The following is a 16,620-nucleotide window of genomic DNA, read 5'->3' as shown; positions in this document are numbered from 1 at the left end:
TGATAGCATTATACTACTTCCTGCAGTGCAATATTGTCCAACTAATGCTTCAGATGGTGTAGCAACACAGTCTGTTCCAACACTGCTTTTATACAGACAGAGGGTTTGTAACTAATCAACAAAAGTTGGGACACCTCTCGGAATTGTTTGCATCAACTTTCAAGGCTTAATTTACTTCCTTTGCTGCAGAACAGCTGCAGTTGCTAACCCATTACTTGTTCCCTGAAAAGGGCCTTTTTTAAATCTCTGAAATTTACATTATTTTTCAGTTTTTAGTGACCTAAACTTTTTTTTGAACCTCTGGCAGTTTACCACTTCGCTTTGTACCATTTTAGGTTATTAATTGGATGTAAACTGCTTACATTTCAGTAAAAAATGAAAAATGGGGGTGTTCTAAAACTTTTGACCTGTAGAGTGTTTATATACATATATATTGTTATGAATTTGGAATTCGATTGCATACAACATACAGGTTCCTTTAGTCAGCTATGTCGATAAGTGCTTGTTCCCTAGATAGCTCACCTTTCATTGTTTAAATGTTCAGAAATCGATTAGATGTGCTGCGGATCGATTTAATAGTTAGGGAACGAACAATGGAGACATCCTTCCCCCTCTTCTGCGAAGAGGAAGGAGAACCCTGCCGTCCCGTGATTCATGATGTCAACAACTCCCTCCCACCCGTGGTTGAGCGGGGTATGGAGCATGAGGGCATGAGTCATGAGTCACGCCGGGAGCGGGGGAAGGGCGGAAGAGGATAAGGAAGAGATCCTTTCTTTGTTCGGGGGCTGAGTTGGAGAAGGGAGTTGAGGGTAGTCGTTCAGCAGACCTTCGGGTCCTGTTTGGTTTGGGTTAGGGTTGAGGCCTTCCGAAGCTTTTTGCTTCGGCTGGCTCAGTGAGCTTCAGCTGTGGCCTGGCTCGGGAGGAGGCTATTTGGAGGCTTTTGCTTTGGTGGTTCAGTGAGCTTCGGCTTCTGCTTGGCTCGGGAGAGCTTTTTGCTTCGAGCTGCTTTGTTTTGGAAGGAAGTTGAGCCGGTTGCTCGGCTCAAGTTGCGAATGGTGGCTTCTTCTTCTTGGTTGGTGGAGCTCTTTTGGTTCCCGGTTTGGTGCGACTCATCGACCTCTTCTTGGAGGTGGTTTCTCGGGGAAGCGACGCATCGCCGGGAAGGATCGGCGCTTCGTCTCACCAGCAAGTTTTGAGAAGCGCGGGAGGATTCGTGGGAGCTCGGGAAGGATCGCGGCTCACGGCGATTGGATCCAGCTCGCTCTCGCTGGAGCCCAGGTCCGAACAACTTGAAGACCACACGAGGTGGAGAGGTTCGAGATAGGCTCTGGGTTTCAGCTCACCTGTCCTCTGAACTGAAGTTTGTTATTAAAGGCCTCAGCCACCATTTCTTGGGTGTGTGCGTGTGCGTACATGTGTCCATGGGCCCGTCTAATAAGTAGGAACTGCTGTTAAGTGCAAGTGACTGTACATAATAAGTAGACGGTTGTAGTCTTTGTCTTGCTCGCGTCTTGTTCCTACCCCCATTCATTGCATGCTTGTATATATCTGCATTGCTTCTTTGACTGTATATGTGTGCAAATAAATGTCCTTGTGTGAATGTAAACCTGTTCGTTGCGTCCATTCCCTCATTGAACTGCCGTATTGAGATCGGAATAAATCGTTGGTTTCTTAATAACTGATAAGAGAATCGGGTCCGACGGGCTTGGCGAAAATCCGCTCGGCAATCGCGAAGGGAGTGAGTGGCTTCAGCGGCTCGTTTCCGTATGAGTTCCGTCGAGGTGTAAATACTCGACATTTCTGTCTGCGCGCATATGTAGGTAAATCGATAGTTCGGCGATCGGACCTTGTCGCGCGTGGACAGAAAAGCTGGCTGATCTACGGTGTGGTTAAAAACACACCCGTGGCTAGTTTTCAGCGTTGATCCGGAAAGCCGCGACTAGATTGTCCGTTCGGTGGGTGAAGCGGCTGCTATTAGCTAAACGCGGTTGCTTGCACGCCGGCGGGCGGAAAGCTTCATATACATATATATATATATATATATATATATATATATATATATATATATATATATATATATATATATATATATATATATATATATACTCGACGACCCGTGAACCCGTTGGGTTCCCGTTGCGACAATTAGCGGTTTGATTAAAAAAATCATTTCAAAAAACAAAGATAGCTGCAACGAACTATACCGCTGAGGTTGTTTGCATTGCTCAAATTCTCCCGAGGAGAACTTGACTGAATCGTGAATTGATTTTTAAACTAATTTTTTCGTTGCCCGATTTGAACGAAACTTGATACTGCACACCGCAGGAGAATGATGAGTAATGTGGGCCAATTTTTTTTGTGCTATCATGTCCTGTTTTGGCTGTATTTTGGGTACGTACATACTTACATACATACATACATATATACAAGATGAGAGTTTTAGTTTTATATATATATATATATATATATATATATATATATATATATATATATCTATCTGTATGTATATCTTCTTCTTCTTCTTTCGGCTGCTCCCGTTAAGGGTCGCCACAGCGGATCATCCGTATGATCCGCATCGTAATTTGGCACATGTTTTACGCTGGATGCCCTTCCTGACGCAACCCTGGTCGCCTCTTACGACACAGGGATATGGTACACCTATTTTAACCGGGGTATACACCGGCCCAGTATACTGGTACTCATTTCACCGACCTCGGAGGGATGACAGGCTGAGTCACCCCCTGGTGTATTAATTCAGTGGCCCAACGGGGCTTGAACTCAGGACCTTTTGGATCCCAAGCCGCTGCCCTAACCACTGCACCAACACCAGGCTCATATATATCTGTATGTATATTGATATTGTTGTGGTTCTGCAAAACCGCATGCCTCTGACGCAATGGAACCTAACATAGTGATCCCCAGACAGTTATTTAGTTCGTCTTCGTGCAGTCAGACCTTCCCCTCATGTCTGGTGGGATAACTGGACAAAGTGCATTGCGTGGGTCTAATAGCTAGGTCGAATATAATTATATCTCTATCTTCTTTTCAATCCTGATTTCCATTTCAACCCTTTTCTTTCAGCCATGATACAAATCCAAACACACACACACACACACACACACACACACACACACACACACACACACACACACACACACACACACACACACACACACGCACACACACGCACACACACACACACCCACACACACACACACGATGTGAATAACAGATACCCACACAGCCCTGTGAGATTCACCACCAATACAGTACAGGGCACGCGTGGCATGCCCTTTCATTCAAATCTGCACACCAATTGACAACGGCGTCTCACCTTGCTCAACCTTCGGTCACCAAAAGCTCACCACCTCGACCACCAACATCTGCATACGGGAAGAGTCATCCCGTGCCTCCTCGCACCTCCGCATCGATATAGGCGTGCTGTACGGCCCAGGCCGCTGAGGCCGCGTAGCACAGGACGGGCCAAGCACGTTGACAGCACCAACCGCAGCTTGCCGGGGATGCCCCGAATGGGCATGCAGGACTGACACGACCCTCGTCCAGTCGCCAGAACACGGCCTTGAAGTTCAGTGCAAGGCTCGGGGCCGTGTCGCGCCGGTTGTGTGAATGAGACCGCTTCCGGCCCCAGGAGCCTGGCAGGCGCGGCCGGGACCCAAAAGTGGAGCAACATTCAGGTGACGGCATGTCGCTTTGGGTCATCACCCCACCTTTCGCCTGGGGCTTATAAAAGGCGGATTGCGAAGCCGTCCACTCTCTCTCTCTGCTCTTCTCCGCCTGCCTGCCTCGCCCACTTCTCCGCCTGCCTGCCTCCCCCTCTCCTTCGCCTCACTGCTCCGCCCTCTCTTCACTGCACCTCCTCTGCTGTCGCTGCATTTATACTCGGGGTTGGTGTGCAACAGACGCTCTTCTGGACCAGTGCGGAGCACACCTTTCCATGAGCCGTGGCAAAGTTATTGAGCAGGAGATAACGCACTGACTCTTAAGGTGGGATAGCTCAAGTGGAGCGTCCCCCAAAGCGTACTGGGTTGTGCAGTTAGCTGACCGTGCCAGGTATTACGAGGCCGTTAGTGCTCATCTGTTCTCCTTCCTTCTGGCTATCTAATCTTCATCGGGTTTGTGTGTGTGTTTATGTAATGGCACCTGTCGTAGCATAAGTTAAGATTGTAGAAGATATAATGGGATAAGTCTGTTCTGTATGCTTTTGTAAATTGCTTGCCTTTTGTCGCACCCCACAAATTCCTTGCTATCCCCTGCTGTAAATACCAATAAACCCCATTCACTGTGCCACATACCTTTCCTCACTTGATTGTAAATAAATGTTTTGTATAGAAATGATCCCAGCTCGTATTTGTCTTTTCCTTCATTGATCCAGCACGGTCCATATCCTAGCCAAGCCGGGACATTAACCCCCAACGATCTGTTTTCTAGCTTGTACGTCCATGGCAGCTCGGCTACGTGTGATCCAGTAAGGTGATCCGATTTGAACAAGGCGTACCGAGGGCGTGTCCCCCGGTAATTACATCACGTGACCATTGGGTAACCGGTATCCAGTAGACGGAGGACTCCAAGTCACGTGGTTGAGTTATTGGCGTTCATGCTTGATTTAGCGACCCGCGAATCACGGAGTTATCCGTGTGCGATGGCCTCCGATTCTGAAGAGTCTGGTGGGAACCCGTGGTAGCTTCCCCCCCCCCCCAATCTCGTGGTCTTCTCGCCCCCGACCCCGGGTCCGCAACATTGTGTGTGTGTGTGTGTGTGTGTGTGTGTGTGTGTGTGTGTGTGTGTGTGTGTGTGTGTGTGTGTGTGTGTGTGTGTGTGTGTGTGTGTGTGTGTGTATATTATAGAGTTATCAAGACCATCCGTACTCTAACACCTCAATACTCCAATATATACATGGTCGGGTTAATCATGTCATAACAAAACCATTTTTGAGTGGTTGCAGATATTATTTATTCTTCATATATTTAAACTAGTTTACCATGCATTTATCTCTGGCTTCGATGTTCAATGAAGGCTTTGTTGCACCTTCTACATTTGAAGTCCTTGTGTGGTTTCAGAAATGCTTGCACTATGCCCGTCACATCAGAAGGCAGAGCCGTTACATCAGTCAGCATATATAGTTGCAGTGCCTCTGGAATGAGAAGGGTGAGGGTGTTTGTAAAAGTTGACATGTGGAAGACTGGTATGATATGAGGATGAAGGCTTTTGTTCTGGCAGAGGCTGCTTTGACTCCCATTTCGTTCAAATAACAATGCACACTTGACGTGCCGTTGATACAAGCAGGTGGTGGCTTGACTGCAGACATTTGGATGAGATCTTTATTTATGTATTTTTACCTTCTTAATGGGTGCTCATCATAGTATTGGATCACAGACTACATAAATGTTTTATTTTAAAGTTCTCTAAACAACAGATGAATAAATGGATGAAAGAAAGTGATGCCAACACTTGTTTTAGAATATAGTATTTCCTGAGGGTTTGCTTGCTTTTATTATCTGTGTCATTCAACTACTCTGCCCTCCTCCTTCTCACCACCTCCAATCCACATCATTGGAATAATAACATATATATATATATATATATATATATATATATATATATATATATATATATATATATAATCAGGCTAATGCTGTTTGTCTGTCTGTTTCACCCAGAAACATGGAAGCACTCCTCATGGAGAGAAAAATTATTAAGTTGAAGTTGCTTCAAATTAAGCCATACGTCTGGGAAAATTATTTTTGAAATTCAAATCAGACAAAAAAAAGCGAACCTTGGTGGTGTACAGGCAACAGACCTCTGCCTCGATCATTCCCGAAATATTTTTTTCTTTCATGCAATGAAAATTTTAACCTTCCATTTTTTATCTCTTTCAACCAGTAGAAGTAGAAGAAAAAGCTTTCTTTTTCTTAAAGGGGAACCCAAATGCTATATATATATATATATATATATATATATATATATATATATATATATATATATATATATATATATATATATATATATATATATGTAAAAAAATTTTTTCTGAAAACCACTGATAATAATCATTATTCATGGTATAATTTGAAAAGAAAAAAAAAATTGAATTTTTCTTGCCAATCACAAAGTGTCAAAAAGCCCTGGTGTCAATTTTCGATTTTGCCAGTGATGTCACACCTTGATGCTATATTGATCATAACAGTGGCTTCACATCGAGAAACTGGATATTTGAGCTTGGATTCCGATACTGGTTCCACCGTCATCTGTTACTTTGAAGGTTCTCAGAATGTAGAAACTGATCGTTGGGATTTTGAAGAAAATATTTGAGACAAAATTTGTGATGGAAACGCTTTTGGGGGAATTGTGGAGCTGTATCGTTTCGAGCCTTGTGTGAGTGATTCAGAGGAAGAAGGTGGAGGTGTTCGTGAAGATGAAAACACTGGTCACGTGATCACTTCAGCTCGGTAGGATTTTACGGTTTATAAGGTTGGGATTTTGTATTAATTGATCAATCTGTTCATATATTAATTGAGCAGAAATACCTGTCATCGTCGCACATTATGGGCACCGCCCAGGCAGATTCAGACACCACAGACAAAATGGGTGGCGAATGCTTTGTACCACCATCACAGGCTGATCAGGTGTCTTGTATGTTACAGGATCGTCCCGTTTCATACTTTTCTCGGATGCCATTTGTGTCTCTGCCATGTCCTACCGTCATGTTCGTGAGGTGCCATCCAAAACATGTAAACCACCTGTTGGACAGAAATTAGAACATATAACCACAGAACTTGTGCACAACATTCAATAATGTAAAAACACTTGATAGGTCAAATGTTCAAAATTACCAAATTCCTGTTTCCATGGCAATTATTATTGTTTCTGTTCTCTTCCCTTGCTCTTACCTTTTCTCAACTTCCTTTGCCTTCCTACCATATCCTCCAAACCTTTGAACTTTTTTCTCCACTTTCCCTACATTCCAGAACCTTCTAATCTCTCTCTCCCACCCTTTATCATCCCTTTCTCAAGTTTCTACATTAGCCCCCTGCCCCTTACACACCTTGTTTGTATGTATTAAATAGACAGCCCTTGAGGCCATTCATGACCTTGGAGTAAATGTTCCATTTTTAACATCATTGCTGAAGCTGTATTTGGATTCATCGTCAATTGTTTGACACAACATATCTTTTGTTTCAACTCATTGTAAAAATTTTGCCTCCAAAAGTCTTAATATCACCGTAGCTTTAATCAATCCTGTACTCCTGAAGTTGTAAATCCTGAATGAGGTGCACGTGGCTTCCCCTTCCCTGTTTCTTTCTGTCATTTCGTCTTCTCCCGCACCCTCACCACATCATGTAAAACTCGTCATCTTCACACCCTATGAGTCGTTCGTGCATTCCTTGTGTCCTTTGAGTGCCATGTTAGTTTCGGCCATTTCTATTTTCAGCCGCTGCTTGGATTCTATTCTTTCTCCGCTGAGGACGCATTTGAAGATAGTGATGTGATCCCATGGACAATCTACATTCTTAGTTTGAGTTGAAGTGAGATTCCTTATCAGAACAAGTACTCACAGCTATACTTGACTTATTTCTGCCTGGTTCTCTCGCAAAGGAGTTGGCGTCACTTTTGAGAACGTGTCTTCTCTCTTGAGTTTTTCATCCTCCACTTTGAACATTTGTTTTCTGTTGCAATTCCCAGGTCCAAATCCCATGTGTTCGTATTGATTTGGCCCTTGTCCACTAATGGCCTTTTAATGTAAATATTTAATGATGTAACATTATGTGTTTGTACGTCATGGAAAATATGTACAAATCCTTTCTTGATTGATCCTTTGATGTTCGTAGGGGGGAAAAATTAAATAAAGTAATGGACTCTGCTTTTGTGACTGATGAGGTATTTTGAAATTTAACTCAAATATTTTCATGTGTTTTTTTTTTCTTTATGCTGCAACCTCATCCCATAAAGTGTCACACCCTAATTGCGTCAAGTGAACGTTTCATCAATGCGCAATGAGTCTTGTCAAACAGGATTTTGCATTTTGCCTTGATATATATATATATATATATATATATATATATATATATATATATATATATATATATATATATATATATATATATATATATATATATATATATATATATATATATATATATATATATATATACCGGGCGTAGTGGCATGTGCTTGTAATCCGGCTACTCGGAGGCTTGGGTTGGAGGATCGCTTGAGGATGGGAGCTCTGCGCTGGGCCACGCTATGAGAGGGTGTAGGGCATCCCGGAATCATGGCGAAACCCAATCCTTATCCCTGTGTCGTAAGAGGTGACCAGGGTTGCGTCAGGAAGGGCATCTGGCGTAAAACCTATGCCAAATCAGTATGTGGATCAGAACGGATGATCCGCTGTGGCGACCCCTAACGGGAGCAGTTGAAAGACGAACAACACACGTGTGTGTGTATATATATATATATATATATATGTATATATATATGTTTTGGCTCGGTAACTTTGATGCAGGCTTTGAAGGTCTGGAATGGAGACCATTTGATGAACACTCCACTATTTGATTACTGCTCCATTTAACCTTCTTAACCTGACACAACTGAGTGTGCGCACTCATTGCTGTCCAATAGGGGAGGCATAAGGAGCTGCAGATCCTGATTAATGATTGGAGGGAAATACTTGACTTTCTCAATCAATACACACAGTGAAAATAGGTCATGCTATGTTTTTTTTTTTTTTAATTTATGTGCAGCAAGGAGAAACTTGTGCAGATTGTCCACATCAATGTGCTTGAGGATGATATGGCAGTGATTGCGTCTCCTCTTTGCACATCAAAATAATTCGAGAAATGTGGCGCTGCCCGTTCACTGTCCACTTGTGTCTTTCTGTAAGCTTCTTCTTTCTAAAAGTTAATGACGAGCAATCTACGTTGAACTTGATCATTACTTTTTTCTGGCTCCTTCCATCCAATTTGGATAATGAACGATGCGTTGAGTGCAGGATGCAACTTTCTTACTCATTCGTGTATTATTGCTCACTTTTAGTGGGAAGTTTGTGTTTCAGCTTTTAATGATGGGGTTATATGCTGGTGTAACTATTTGCTTATTTTGAACGTTTATTATTTTGAATCTTGTTTCATTTTCTGGGCTTTTCAGTGCAAATTTGATCTCAGAAACTTGCAAAGCATATTTTACATTTTATCCTCCTCTGTTTTTGTTGCCATGACTAATACACCCAGTCATCCCAAGCAAATCCAGCATCTGAAGATGATGCTGAATTCTGGCAGCAATTCTCTCGCAAAAAAGGCGGTTACAAATTCTTATGTTTTCTTGGCCGCTTCTCGTTGCAGGGCTGTGATGCATCAAGAAAACTTCCACCCACTGCTCGGCTCTGACGCTTAAGCGGCAGCAGAGCCGCAATACGATGGGAGACGTGCCTAACGACAAATACAACCAATGTTCTGCCTTCTTTGACAACTTTGTACATGCGACAACTTGCAAAGGGACCCTGCGTGCCTTTCATGAGTTGTGTGATCGCCTCGGCCTTCAGCCGAGTGAGTTTCGGACTTTCTATCCAAAACTTAAGGCGAAGTTAAATTATTGGCGTGCCAAGAGCCTGTGGAGCAAGATAGACAAACGTGCAGGGCACAAGGATTACAAGAAGGGCAAGGTCTGCAGCAACATTAAGGTGAGACACCCTGGCATGCATGGCAATCTCCTCCTTATCTGTCTTTTCATATATGACGGTTTGCCGTCTTTGTTTTACTTCCTTGATGGTGCTGGTATCTTTTATTCACAAGATTTGCTTTAAAATGGGGGTGGCCAGGCAAGGTTGACCCAAATTCATTTTAAGTGATTCATCTTCCCCAATTTTTGAAGCATTCCAATAAGCTACATTAATTACTTTATGAGAAAGCATTAATGAACGATTGATGCGAATGTACGTGAGTAGGGATTTATTTATTTTAAATGCCAAATGTCGATCTGTGCTTGGGATTTGTGCCACAAATCACATCCACACATGCCAGCGTCTGATTTACAGCGATATATTGCACACGTGTCATATACGTCTGATTTATCATTTCAACCAACTCAACTATTCTGCCCATTTTTAAAGGTTATTTTTTTTTGTTCAGAAAACTTGAAAGTGGCTAAGTGTAATCATGTGCTTAAATAAATTGATACCCACTGTACATTGTTTCGCACAGCACCATAGTTTGTCATCGGGTTGGCTGAATTGGCTGTTTTACAGAGAGCAAAGATGTGCTTGCGGTGATATGAAGGGGAATTGGACAAACGCAAAGCAATTGCAGCTGCTGAGCTCCCTTAACATGTGTACCTCCTTGTTATGTAATTATCTTTAATTTTTAATGTAACTTGGGGATGCTTTTGATTATTGTGGACATGCTCTCTTGCGAAGCATAATATATGCTATTGGCTGATTATCTGTTTTTTGCTTCACTTTTCCTCCTCTCGAGGAGCAAACCATGCCTTGTTATTTCTTTGCATACTGTCTGAAATAGGTATCACCTGCAACATTGTGTTGCCTTTTTTTGGCAAACATTGGTGTTAATAATAATAATTAATATAATACAAGGAACTTCAACACGGGAGGCCATTCGGCCCATCAAGCCTGTGCATTGGTTGCCAACTTATGGTTGTTTGTCCATGCTCTATCCTATTAAAAATCCTGAGTGCCAAGCAAGGAAGCAGCACGTACCATTTTTCAAGTCTTTGGTATGAGTCTGCCAGGGTTGGGATCAAGCCGCCGACCTCGCAGACTCAGAGCAGATGCTCCAAACATTACGCCACCGAGTCTGGTGTTGTATAGATGCGACAACAATCTCTTACCAGGAAACGCTCATGATTCCAGACACTCATTTGCCACTGTCACTCCTTAAAAACTTTAGTTATCTCTCCATGCATAACAATCACCTTCAAAGCCGTGGGATGTTTCGCCAACTCTCCCGTCTTTGCATTTGTTAGTAGACATTAAAGCCATCACACCCAGTGCCTTCTACAGTAGACATTAATGTACAGTTTAGTAGCATGGGCAAATGCCAAATTGCTGTTCTAATATATGGAAAATGGAGTGAGGCGGGGTGAGGGGGTGTGGTACGGCATCAGTGGCATGTCCACACCCTCAGAAATGATACAAACCAGCAGCCTGTTGCTTTGTACATGTGATGATGATCTTCAAAGTCCTTTTGTTCTTTAAAAATTTTTTATTATTATTCTTGGCTGAATCTTGTCAAACTCCCTTAGTGCTTTGATTTCAGACTCAAGAACTTGATATGTCATTTGTTTACTACAATGTTTGTATGCTTTTCTTTTTCCATCCATTTAAAAAAAAAAAACTTTAAATTTTTTTTATTTTTAAAAAATATTTTAGTGTTTCTTGGAACTTCAAAATTAGTCTTGTTATGTTGCTTGATTTGTCTTCTTTTTGGCACACATTTGATTTTTCATTCTATTTTCAATGCTGGAAAGGAAATATTTGATAAATCCAATAGTCTGTCCAAAACTGACCGTTCTAGTGCTGTATTTAGACTAGCCCATAATGATGTGCAACTCTTTTTTTTTTTTTTTTTTTTTTCTTTTTTTTTTTTGTATACCTTGGTCGAGGCTCGTATGAGAGCTAACACACAACTCACAGCAAGGAGGCATGAGACAAGAGGGGCGGGAGTGGAAGGGACAAAACAGTGCGGAACAGACACATTAGGTGAACTGTGGAAGGGAGAGGGATGGGGATGGGACGGGGAACATGGCGAAGAGAAGATGGACATTTCAGGGACTTTCAGGAAGGAAAGCAGGAGAAATGAAGGAAGTGGGCTTGGGTGGATTATCGGGGGTAGAAAAGATCGAGGATTTGGATGGGGGAAGATAAGAGGTGGTGGTGAACAGCTGTTTTGAAAGCCTGGAGGGAAGAATGGGAAAGAATAGAGTGAGGAAGTTTATTCCAAAGGCGGGAAAAAAGAGGAATGAAAGAGTGAAGATGAGCAGTGATTCGTGATTTTGGAAGTTTTACCAGAAGGGGGTTGTTGGCGGACCTTGAGCGCCCTGTGGAAATGTGGTGGGGACAAATCGCAGAGAGAGCAGGGGGGGCAAGGCTGGAGAGGAGTCGGTAGAAGACAGAAAGACCACCGACCAACCTGCGGTGATTGAGTGAGAGGCCCAAAGACTCAGCTTCATTGCGGGAGATGCCGATGATCTTAATTGCCCTGGTTTCGACAGCGTGAAGCCGAGAAAGGTGGGAGGCAGGAGCACCAGCCCAGAGGGGAGAGCAGTACTCCATCAGGCTACGGACAAAAGCTTTGTAAGTGGTCAGGAGCTCAAGAGGGCAGAGGAAGGACTTAGCACGACGGAGGATTCCCAGTCGGCGACTGGCTTTTGAGGCGAGGTTGGAAATGTGACTTTCCCAGGAAAGTTTAACTACAATCTATTTTTTTATTGTTGGTCGATTTTTGTTTGGTTTTCTCCAATAATACATAGTATTAAATAAGTTTTGTTTATTATAATGAAACAAAAATTCTTCAACAAGTAATAAGGAGTGACTTCATCAGAAGTTGATGATGTGCTCAATCCAAGCTCTGTATAACGGCTGCCACATGGACACTGAAGTTGTCGTTGACTGATGAGAACTGGAGCTGGTATGAACCTGTTTTTCGTCTGATGTTATTTTTCAACTCCTGCTGTGTGTGTGGGTTGTTGTGGGTCTTTGTTTGTTTTTCATTTATATGTTGACTGCTTTTGACATTTACAAATGGTACATGCTTGGGAGCCTCAGTGGTGTATGATTCTGTCTGTGTTGTCGCTGATGATTCACCAAGTGATGAAACCGGTCCGGCAGGTGAGGGGGTGTGTAGTATTGGGATTTTCATGTATGCACTATTTGTAAACGTCTTTTTAGCTGTGGTGGAGGAACTCTTGGAAGGGCCTGAAACGGCGAAAGGGCTTACCTTGGGTAGCCTTTCATGGTTTCTTTATGCAGCTTCTTTGGCAAGAAGAGCATGGGAGGAGTGAATTTATTTATATAATCCAAGCCACCTGGGTTTAATTGCTGAGGTGAGAGCTAATTGGTTATTCTCTCCATTCACAGGTGATTTTTTCATTTATATGGTGACTGCTTTTGACCTTTGCACATGGTATGCTTGCGATTTTACTTTAGCCATCACTTATAAATCCAACAGTTTTTGTCTCCAGAAAAAATACGTTTTTATGCAGCTTTACTTGGGAGGATTGAAATATATATATATATATATATATATATATATATATATATATATATATATATATATATATATATATATATATATAAAATATTTAGTCGACCAAGAAAATGTAAACACCAATGTAAAGTCACATTGGGGTGTTGAGCCACCATGTACGGTCTGTATGCCCTCTGCCGTAGAGTCCACCAGCGTCTGGAATTCTGCATGAGGGATGCGGCACCATTCTTCCATGAGAAAGTCAATCAACTCACACCTGTTTGATGGATGTGGAAAATCTGCCTCAGGCGTCATTCCAGAATATCCAATGATTGTTCGATTGGGTTCAGATCTGATGACTGAGAAGGCCATGGCATGGATAACATCGGTGTCATGCTCAACAAACCATTGGGCGACCACACCTCCTCTGTGGATCGAGGTATTGTCATCGTGGAGGACACCCCTCTCAGCAGGAAAGAAATGCTGCAACATGGGGTGAAGATGATCACTTGGTACCATTAAGTAGTGATTGGCATTAAACCTTGCCTTCTAAGGGAATGACTGTAACCAAACCATTCCATGAAAATATCCCCCCACAACATTACAGAACTACTCGAACCCTTCACTGTTGGAACCAAGCACTCAGAATTGTGGAGGTATTTAGGTTGGCACCACACGTGCACTCGTCCGTTTGTCGAGAACATGGTGAAGGATTATTCATCTGACCATATCACATTTCTCCACTGCTCAGTGGTCCATCACCTGTGCTCTTTGCACCACTGGACTTGCAAATGTGCGTTGCCAGGCGTGATGAGCGGCTTGTGCACTGCAACCTGACTATGGTATCCCACTCTGTGGAGTTCTCGGTGGACCATTTTTGATGAAATTGGTTGCTTCAGGTTTAAATTTATAGCCAGTTGAATGCAGTTTCTCACCTGCTTTGCCTTGCACTTCAAATTAATGTATGGCTATCAGGATCCTGGAGTATGTGCTTCCCCCCACTGTAGCCCTTTGCTAATGATGTCTTTCCCTCGGTGCTTCATACCGACATCAACTTGGACACCGCTTCTCATGGAACATCGGAAAGTTGAGCTGTCTTTTTCATTGAAGCTCCTGCCAAATGTGTCCCAACAATCACCCCTCTTTCAAAGTCACTTTGGTCTCATCTTGCAGCCATGCAAGCCATAATTGTAGGCAACCGAGCTTGTGCAGCATTTCTATACATGACCCTAAGCATGCTGGGATGTTATTTGCTTAATATCCATGGGCCACACATGTGGAAGCCATTGCTTTTAATATACTGTACTGTACTTGGTATCCTCTTTTACCACTCAGCCTGAATTGGGCTAAGGGGTATTGTCGTCACAAGTGTCCGGGCGTCCGTCCGGGCGTCTGTGAACTTTTGGTTTCCGTCAATTTTGAGGAGAACGCCTCGTCCGATTAAATCCATTTTTGCAGTGTGTGTTGGGGCTGGGTAGAGGAAGGTTCCTTTCGATATTCAGTGCGATGCGATATCCAATATGGCGGCTAGGGCAGCCATCTTGAATTTGGTTTCCGGACAAAAATTTGAGGACGGCTTCACACATTGATTTTATTCTGGTGAGGTATAATGGGGTTGAGTAGAGGGAAGGTTCCTTTCCAAAATGGGCATGCTGCGATTTTGGCCGTGCTGTGGCCGCCATGGCAGCCATCTTGAAATTAGTTTCCGTCAATTTCGAGGAGAACGGATTGTCCGTTTAAATCCATTTTTGCTGGGTGTGTTGGGGTTGAGTAGAGGAAGGTTCCTTTCGAAAATGGGCTTGCTGCGATTTTCAATATGGCCACCATCTTGAAATTGGTTTGCATCAAGGGGCTGAGGGGTTATGCCCGCTTTGCGGTGTTATTTTTATTGTACACTACCCTGACGTGTATATATAGTAAGACGCGAACATTCACGGGGAATACGTTCCTGAAAAATGCCGCGAATATCAAATCCACGAATGCCAGGGCATTATTTCAATGGGGAAAAGGCGGATAGGTTTTTATTTATTTATTTATTTATAATTTTTAATTTTTTACATAGTCAGTCTCGGCTTGTGGAAGAGCTATGACAGAACAAATCAGGACACAACATAACAAGGGGAAAACAACAAAGCAGGGCAGAGGGAGAAAGTAGACAGTGATGGATAAACAAGGGATGCATGTAACGAAGGTTAAGAGAGAACACAAAGGTGGACAATATGGAACGGAATGGTCTGGAGAGAGAGAGAGAGAAGAGAGATAGAGATAGATTTCTCAGAATTGTAAGATATATTCCAAGTGTTTCACCAGTTTGTAATTTTATCAAGGTCTGAGGAGAGGAAAGAGGCTGCTGCCTGTGTGTCAGAAGGATGTGATGTATCACGGCAGAGGGTGGAGTCGTCAGCAAAGAGATAAAGAGGATTTTTCAGTCAGTGAGATGATTGATGAAAATTAGGAAAAAGATGGGGCCTCGACCACTGCCTTGGATTACTCCAGCCTTGACAGGGAGAGGACATGAAAGGGTTCCATTGAGAGCCACACGTTGGCTTCGAGAGTGGAGGAAGTCAGTAATCCAAGAGTGGAGTTGGCCTTGGATTCCATCGGTAGACAGTTTGGAGAGCAAGGCACGATGCCAGACTGTGTAAAAACCTCGAGATATGTCCAGAGAGACGGCCCTGATCTCATGTCTGATATTGAAGGCCTCCATCATTGTTGGGCAAGTAGAAGCAGCATATCCAAGGTAGCGTGACCAGGTCTGAATCTGAATTCATGATCTAAGATGAAGCTGTTGGAGAAAAGGAATGATTTTCTGTCAACTGAGATGATGGATTCCATGACCTTGCTGATGATTGGAAGTACAGTAAGTCAATTGGTCTGTAGTTAAGGGGATCCGTTTTTGCACAATTGGTCGGGGGGGGGGGGGGGTGGGATCTTTAACATCCACAAACTAATGCTGGTAGACAGGACACCAGTTTAACGTGTATCCAAAGGACCCACATTGATCATTCACCTTGCCTGGATGACAGTGTTTAGCTGGTCCGAGGTGTGTGTGTGTGTGTGTGTGTGTGTGTGTGTGTGTGTGTGTGTGTGTGTGTGTGTGTGTGTGTGTGTGTGTGTGTGTGTGTGTATATGTGTTCATTTTGAGATGCACACGTACTGATTTATTTTGGGCCCATAATCACGAAAGACTGAACTTTCTCTGCTGAGAAATACATGAAGCTCAGTAGAGAGGGAGTAATATATATGGTGACGGTAGGATGCATTGCTTGTATCTGCATGAGATTTAGAGAGAAGCACTTTAGTTACGACATCCTTCCTTGTCTTCACCAGTATGTAATGATGCTGTTAGAGTTGATGGAGAGGATGGTGGGGTAGCATCAAAGATGTACTTGACAAGGCATCACCA

General features: G+C 43.1%; 1 protein-coding gene and 1 long non-coding RNA gene across 18 annotated transcripts in view; one reads left to right on the top strand and one right to left on the bottom strand.

Moving 5' to 3' along the window:
• MICAL3 (microtubule associated monooxygenase, calponin and LIM domain containing 3) overlaps positions 1-16,620 on the top strand; it is a 329,542-nt gene that overhangs the window by 27,374 nt on the left and 285,548 nt on the right. For 3 of the 17 annotated variants that reach the window (XM_085884116.1, XM_085884112.1, XM_085884113.1), the window contains one exon: positions 9,357-9,694. The exons of the other annotated variants lie outside the window; for them this stretch is intronic. In XM_085884116.1, coding sequence (XP_085740242.1) covers positions 9,431-9,694 — 264 coding nt within the window. In that variant the 5' untranslated portion in view covers positions 9,357-9,430. The remainder of the gene's footprint in view (positions 1-9,356; positions 9,695-16,620) is intronic. 17 annotated transcript variants of the gene reach the window in all.
• Positions 4,825-11,102, bottom strand: LOC147024341 (uncharacterized). The gene is made up of 3 exons (XR_015058966.1): positions 10,727-11,102; positions 6,546-6,758; positions 4,825-5,152 (listed from the first exon to the last, which is right to left on the bottom strand). It is a non-coding gene; the product is annotated as an uncharacterized LOC147024341 (long non-coding RNA).

This window comes from Eptatretus burgeri, chromosome 6, assembly GCF_056783735.1.
Source record: "Eptatretus burgeri isolate ZD-2024b chromosome 6, Ebu_testis_v1, whole genome shotgun sequence".
Classification (NCBI taxonomy): Eukaryota; Metazoa; Chordata; class Myxini; order Myxiniformes; family Myxinidae; genus Eptatretus; species Eptatretus burgeri.
This window is presented reverse-complemented; position numbering and strand designations above follow the sequence as displayed.